The following is an 8176-nucleotide window of genomic DNA, read 5'->3' as shown; positions in this document are numbered from 1 at the left end:
GCTTTTCTTCCCTCCCCTTCATTGTTTACAGGCCCATATATCTGGGCTTAACTTAGTTACTGGCCTTGTGGTGGAGATCAGGTAAGTGTAGATTTTGAGGTTGCTGCATGTTGCCTTGCCAGGCAGCTGCTTCTGTCAACTTAATGCAAGGCAGTGTCAACCATTAACAGAGAAGAGCAGGCCAGTTCTCCAGGCCGGGGGTCTGGGAATTCAGGATATTGAAATCTGTCCATGTAGTTGTATTTACCCCATGTCTCAGAGCCCAATCAGAGCTGTGACCTCACCAGCACAGCCTTTCCTAATTTGAGAAGTTAAGCTATTTGTTCAGTAAACTGTGGGTGAGGTGCTTAGGTTCCTACCCCTAGCTCCAAGAGATGTAAGACTAATTGTATGAGTTGAAGAGACTGCCTGGATCTCAGATTTAGATTTCATTGGTAATTAACCATCCTTCTCATTCCCAAATGCATTGATTATTTTAGAAATGGGCATTCATTCCATACTTTTTTTTTTTTTGGTAGCAGGGATTGAACCCAAGGGAACTCAACCACTGAGCCACACTCCCAGTTCTTTTTTATAGTTTAGAGACAGGGTCTCACTGAGTTGCTTAGGGCCTCACTAAGTTGCTGAGGATGGCTTTGAACTTGTGACCCTCCTGCCTCAACCTTCAGATGTTGGGATGATCTGCTGGGAATATGGGCGCCACCACACCCATCCTGCCCACTACTCTTTCTTAGTGCAGCTCTCCACTCTGTTTCCAACACTGGGGCTCTTGCCCCTCATTTCTTGAATGCTCTTTACTCTATTAGACATTGATTCTGTCACAATTCCTAATGATTTAAAAATATGCTTGGATGATTCTTCCAAAACACTGGTATGTCTCCGTCTTTCATCTTTCTCAAGCAATCCAAGCTTCTGTATCTCATTTTCTAGTCAATATCTTCTCTTGGCTATGTAACGAGCAACTCAAATCATACATATCCAAGACTGAACTAATTTAAAATTAATTTTCTCCTCTCAAAGTCTTTCTGATCTCAGAAAACAATATTTCCATCTTTTTTTGGTGTGTTCATGCGTGTGTGTGTGTGTGTGTGTGTGTGTGTATGAGCTTAGGCTCCAAATTACCCTAACTCTCCCTCACTTTTCACGTCAACAAATCTTGTTTTTTACAATCTTCAAAATATATCTTAGAGCTGGGTATGGTGGCACACACCTGTAACCCTGTAATCCAGTCAACTGTGTTCCAAGGAGCTCCAGAGGCTGAGGTGAGAGGACCAAAAGTGCAAAGCCAGCCTTAGCAAAAAGCAAGGAACTATGCAACTCAGTAAAATTCTGTCTCTAAATAAAATACAAAATGGGGCTGGGGATGTGGCTCAGTGGTTGAGCGCCCCTGAGTTCAATGCCTGGTAACCACCCCGGCCCCGAACCACCAGAATATATGTCTGAGAAATACCACTACATATCACTGTTTCTGTTAACTACTTTCATTTTGGGGCAGAATCATTTCTTGTGTGAATTAATTGCAATCCCCAATAACCGTGATTTTTATCCAAATTGTTCTTGGCTGTATTCCCAGGGTTTGGAAAAATATCTGGTACACAGAAGGTACTCAATACATATTTGTGGAATGAATGAATGAATGAATGAATGAGTTTTCTATCAACACATCCAGAGAATCCTCATTCATACTGCTTTCCCATTCTCTGGGTGCTCATCCTCTTCGTCTCCGACAGTGATGGTAGAGGCAACCTCTGTCTAAAGTCCGAGAGCTTCCCTTGCACGTTTTATATATTTTTACTTCTTCCACTTAGCTTATGGATGGTTTCAATATATTTCCATTTCCAGTTAGTTCTCTCTATTGTTAACCCATTCCTTTTATTTGCCACTTCAATATAATATTTAATTCCTGTAAGTTTCCTTTGGTTCCCCTTTAAAGCTTCCATGTCTCTCAATCAAATTATAGTTATTTATTTATTTTTGTGGTTCTGGGGATTGAACTCAGGGCCTTGTGCATGGGAGGCAAGCACTCTACCAACTGAGCTTCATCCCCAGCCCAATCAAATTACATTTATTTAAAAATATTTTATAACTGATTATCTATCATAACCATTTGAGGGACTGACTCCTTTGTCCTGTTTTAGGTCTAATTTTTCTCTTTTTAGTGGTGTTTTCCTTATGTATTCTTTAAGTTTTGGTTAACAGCTTAGAATCACTAGAAGCCTGGGATTTTCTCTTCAGTGTTGTGTAAGCACTGAATTTTATTTTCTGTCTCCCATAAATAGGCCATTACAACCGAAGCTGTAGGTCACCATAGATTCTTAAGGAGACTTCTTGCTTCAACATCTACTGTCTTCTCTAGATTCATGATTGGTCACCAGTTTTGGCTTTGAAGGATTTCTCTTACATTTTTTAATATGTGCTATCCCATTAAAAATATGAATTTTTCTCCATGGCTTTCTAGAGAATTGTTTTTAAGGATCTCTTGGAACTGTTCTATTAACATGTGACTGAAAATGGATGTGCTTAGTGTCTAGTTTAGATCAGGAGGCTCTTGTAATAGAAGACACAGTTTTGTAGATAGGGCCACCGACCTACAGAATGAGCAGACAATTAGGTAGAGATTTATGACTGACTAACTGCTGAGCTATTGAGGGAGGAGGAGGGAGGGTTGAGTCATGGTGGGAACTGTGGACAAGACAATAGTAAATACAAAGAGATTTCCTCTACTGGAGACACAGCATTGATGTATTAAATCATATTAAAGTAGATATCTACTATCCAAAGGAAGATACAGACTTCTAGGTATCAGAAATGGAGTAGGAAGTTCTATTTCTGAATGCAGAGATGGTATTTTAATGTATTTCTTGTAGTAAGACTAAAATATAGAGTGGCATTTGAGATTTCGACTCCTTTTAGATTTCTGAAAATCAGCCTACTGCCATGGTCAGAGGCTGAGGAGGCACTGACCACTATTTCAAGGGGCCTGCAGTGGATCAGGAGAGGCAGGTGGAAACTGAGAATGAGCAGCTCTGGGATTGCTTGGGGATAAGACCTTTAATTTTTCAGAGAGACCAGTTAAAAGAGTTCCAAAGGTCTGATTCTGAGTTGTGGTCCTTGGTGAACTAGGAAGTGGAAAGTGTGGATACTGAAGATGAATTCCCAGTCTATTCCCACCAATGATGTCTACTAAGTTTAGGAGGCAATGCAATGTGATTATAAACAATGGGAGATTTTACTTGTAAGGAAATTGAATTAGCCAGGAATGGTGTCGCATGCCAACAATCCCAGTAACTCTGAGGCAGGAGGGTCACAAGTTCAAAGGCAGCCTCAACAACTTAGCAAGGCCCTAAGCATCTCAGTGAGACCCTGTCTCTAAATAAAATATAAAAAGGCTGGGTTGTGGCTCAGTGGTCGAGTGCCCCTGAGTTCAATCTCTAGTACAAACATAACAACAACAACAAAAGGAAATTGAATTAACTGAGCTGTTAAGTTTAAACTCTTCAGTATTGAAGCAATATCCATGAACATACCTAAATAGGACTTTCTGATACCCAGTGGAGAAGTTTTAAAACAGGAAGTGGTAAAAATCGAGGAAAACAAATAAAATCATTGAAACAAAAACTTTCCTACAGAAGCATAAACAAAAGATAGATTGGATAATGCCATTATATATGTGATTGGAATTTTAACCTGGGGATCTGTGAGATATACTGAAATTACAGAGCCTAAGATTTTTTTGAATTCTATCGAGGCAAAGGGAAAGAGAGCCTACCTCTAGACAACATTGCAGGAAGGCTGTAGATACGAAAGGCAAATAAACATTTTTTAAAATACTAAAATGTGATCACTCTTTCCCCCTTTATTTTTCTCTAGCTTCTGCATATGAGAGAAAACTTTTCATCTTTGACTCTCTGACTCTGGTTTATTTCACTTACATGATGTTCTCCAGTTCCATCTATTTGCCAGCAAATAACATAGTTTCATTCTTCTTTATGACTGTACACACACACACACACACACACACACACACAAAATGTGTATATATTCACACCATATTTTCTCTCTCCAATCCTCTGTTGATGGGCACCTGGGCTGGTTCCATAACTTGACTATTGTGACTTGCATTGCTATAAACACTGATGTGTCTATATCCCTATAGTATGCTGATATTAGTCTTTTGGATAAATATCAAGGGTAGTTGGGTCATATGATGGTTGTGTTCCTGTTGAGACTCAAATCTCCATACTGCTTTACACAGTGATTCTACAAATTTGTAGTCCCACTAACAATGTTTGAGTGTATTACTTCCTCTACATCCTTGCCAGTATTTATTATTTTTTTATTCTTGATGATTGCCATTCTAATTGGAGATGAAATCTCAATGTTGTTTTGATGTACATTTCCCTGATTTCTAGGGATGTTGAACATTTTGAACATTTTTTTTTCATGTTTGTTAGTCGTTTGTATTTCTTCTTTTCAGAAGTGTGTTTAGTTCTTTTGCCCACTTATTGATTGGTTATTTTGTGATTTTTTATGGGTGGATTAAGCTTTTTGAGTTCTTAATATATTCTAAGTATTAATTCCCTGTCAGAAGAGTAGTGGTAAAGATTTTCTCATTCTGTAAGCTCTTTATTCATGCTCTTAATTTTTTCCTTTGGGACATCAGTGGAATGGAAGAAGGGAATTGAGGGAGAAGTGGGAGGGATGGAAAAAGGGAGGAACAGTGGAATGAAATTGATCATAATATGCTATGTACATAAGTGAATATGTCATAGTGCATTCTATCATTATGTATTATCTATAAAGAAACTGATTAAAAAAGCTAAAAATAAATAGAAGGAAGACTAGTAGAGAGGAAGAGGAATAGGGGAGAGAGGAGGGAAGGGAAAGTGGAAGTACGGGTATTAATATGGAACCAATTATATTCTATGAATGTATGAGTGTCCAAAATGAACCCCACTATTATGTATAAGGCAAGGATAAAAACATTTAAAAATCAAGGAACACAAAGTGTAAAATAAGATAATTTAAAAAATACTACAATGAGTAGAAAAGTCACATATAAAGGAATACCAACTTGATTGGCAGACTTTTTATCTTGCAACCACAAAAATGGCAATAGGCGAATATTGTTCAAGCAGTTATATATCATTTTATATTTAAGAATGAATATTTGATAATTGCATTTTTTTCTTTTTGAAATTTATTTTGCTTTACAACTCTTAATATACCACTATACAATAATTTATCATATCTCTGATTATATATAAGGTGTGTTGACACCAAATTGAAATGTTCATACATGAGTAATAATGGCCTTTTCAGGCATACAATACTAAGAGAGTTTATCATGCAAAACCATGTTCAAACTTATAGAACCAAGGTAGTTTACCACACATAGGACATGGTGGAAATAACTATTAAAGGATATTCTTCAGCCAGATGAAAATTGAGGATAGACTGAATGAGTAGAATGTAATCATTAAAAGGTAATGTATGAAATATGTCAAGAGCTATGTAATGCTTTGAACGACCAATAAAAAATAAAAAATAAATAAAAATTATGACATAAATACAAATAATTATAACATACCAATAAAATGTGAGAAAATGAAATAAAAAGAGATGAGGCACTCTGGGTTTCTTTAGAGAGTGTTGCGTCCCGGTATAAATAGGAATGAATAGTTTTATGCTAGAAGACCTTTTCAGTTCCAAAATAATGGTTTTTGCCACCATTAAAACCACAGTTGAATGGAGGTTGAGGGCAATAAAGTTGGACACTGTGAGCTTCCTTTCCCAGTACCCTGATTTTCCTGGACAGATACCCAATGCTCAAAAATGACAACTTTTGATGGAGAATTTTCCATCAGCCACTGATAATAAACACCTTGAAGGAGTTTTAAAAATAAATAATAAAAAGGTAGGAAAGAATTGGTAATGTGGGGTTGGAGCTGTAGCTCAGCAATAGAACCCTTGCCTAGTCCATGGAGGCACTGGGTTCAATCCTCAGCATCACATAAAAAATAGATGAATAAATAAAATAAAGGTATTCTGTTCAGCTACAACTAAATAATTAAAATAATTAGTAAGGTTCGCTGGTCAATCTGAATAGTTACTGAAGTTTTGAAATGAAATGACCCTTTGACTTCAGTTTTGTAATATTTTACTTTATAGAAATGAAGCAAACACGGTAATAAATTAACATTTCAAATGTTACAAGTTTTATTTACATTAGAAAAAAATCAGCATACTATTTAAATGGTAGAAAACACTGTGGAATAGCAGTAAAGCAAACATTTCCATCAGTCTATTGGTTTAAATCACCAGATGAATATATTTAAAAAATATATTCCAATGCATGCGGACAACATCGGATAAAATTCCACATAAATCTCATTTACATTAAGAAGTAAAATTGGAAGAGAATTTCTTCAACAGGTTAAGAGACTGCTGAGAACAAACATCATACAATCAGATGTAGTAACCATCATACTGTTTGGCAGTTCACTGGGGCAGCAGCTGGAAAAATCAAGAACTAGACATGCTATGGCTGAATGTCTTCATAAATCCATGGGAAAACACAGAAGGAAACTCACAGCATAAGAAATCCAATGATTTCTTGGTTTGGGGGAAAAAGAGGGGAGTGGTGATATGAGTTAAAAAGTGCATTTTGAGAGAAAACAACGTCTACAAAATGCAGGGAAATGGTGTGTGTGTGTTTAGAGAATGATCCTGTGAAGAAGTCTCTAAAATCTGAAAACACAGTTTTTGGTTTCCCTGAAGATTTTCCATTTCCAAGATGAATTGTGGAGTCTGCCTTCTCTTCCTGAAGTCTTTATTTCCTTACAATCCGGTACAGAAAAAACAATTGTCAGCACAGAATTGCTGACTATTGAGGGGCTCTGAGGATCCAGCATGCCCCCCAGGAGAGTGTCCAGGAGTTGGGTCCGGTGGTGGGGTGGGGAGAAGTTCCTTTCTTCCTAGAAGAGACATCTGCAGGCTTTGCTCCTAGGGCGTGGAGAGCACTGAGGAGGCGCCTGGGGACTTGAACTTGGAGAGGGAGGTAGAGGTTGCAGTGGTGAGGTGGGGAAGGGCCTCAGAAGGTGGAAATCCACGTCGTAGGCGGGATTAGAAGAGCGCCTCACTGGACTAGGGGTGGGGGCCCAAGCAGGGAGATATGGGATGGGCCCCCGCGGGCCGGCTGGAGGGTCCATCCATTGCTCCTCGAACTCCTCTATTTTTCTGACGATCTCTGGCATAAATTCGCAGAAGAATCCCTGCTCGACGACCCTGTTCTCACCGAGGGGTCTCAGGAAGGCGCCCAGTTCCGGGTCTTCAGGACAGTCTCCCTGGCCTCCTGGGCGTTGGTCGGTGGCTCCCACGAGGCCCTCAGGGATCAGAATGAGGTTGTGTCCTTGGAGATTCACTTGCAGGACCGAGGATGGCGCAGGCTGTAGCACCAGGTGGCCGTCGTCCATGGGTACCTGTAAGGAGCAGCCCGCTGCCAGAACCACCACGGAGGGGAGCGCGGTGGCGTTGGCTGCTGCTGCTGATGCTGCAGAGTTTTGCAGGTTGGGTGCCGCTGGGGGCTCTGCGGGGTCTGCAGGGTCGTCTAGTCGGCGGCGTTTGGCAGGACCAGGTCCTTCAGGCTGTGGTCCCCCCCAGGGCGCGGGGCAGGCGCTGGGGCTTCGTGGACGAATGCCCACCATGTCGAAGGCGTTGTGGTGGATGCTCCCGTTTCGGGGCAAAGTGAGTGCGGAGCACAGGTGGCAGTTGCTGCGCGCAGTGACAGTCGGGTCAGGAGGATAGGTGAGGTGCGCTAAGCTTTCGGGTGGGCCGCAGTCCTGGCTTCTGTGGATCTGCGCCCGCTGCTGTGCTTGGCGTCTGGCTTTGGAACCTTGCTCCTATGCACTGACCCGGATGCGCCCTGGAGGGCCAGTTATGTTGCCTGAGCAACCCAAGCTCCATTGTTACGCTAAGCCCCGCCCCTACGGAGCTCCGCCCCTAGATGGGAGGAGTCGGCTGGCTAATAGCTTTGGCTGTGGGGAAATACCTGTATGGGTCCTTGGGGGGCAGAATCACTGGTTATTCTTGGGTGGAGGGATAAAAACAGGCATCGAATTTCAAGATTGCTAATGTTAGAATTCTTGTTTTCCAGGATTCTGGGGAAAACACTCAA

At 40.6% G+C, this 8176-nt stretch overlaps 1 protein-coding gene across 1 annotated transcript; it reads right to left on the bottom strand.

The window, feature by feature from the left end:
* Window positions 1-6977: 6977 nt before the first annotated feature.
* On the bottom strand, window positions 6978-7706 carry LOC143642186 (proline-rich protein 23C-like). Its single transcript, XM_077110347.1, has one exon. It carries the CDS (start codon window positions 7704-7706, stop codon window positions 6978-6980), a length of 729 nt encoding a protein of 242 aa, XP_076966462.1.
* Window positions 7707-8176: the final 470 nt, after the last annotated feature.

The sequence above is a fragment of the Callospermophilus lateralis genome, chromosome 10 (genome assembly GCF_048772815.1).
Source record: "Callospermophilus lateralis isolate mCalLat2 chromosome 10, mCalLat2.hap1, whole genome shotgun sequence".
NCBI lineage: Eukaryota > Metazoa > Chordata > Mammalia > Rodentia > Sciuridae > Callospermophilus > Callospermophilus lateralis.
The sequence above is the reverse complement of the archived record's forward strand: the minus strand, read 5'-3'. Positions and strand labels throughout refer to the sequence as shown.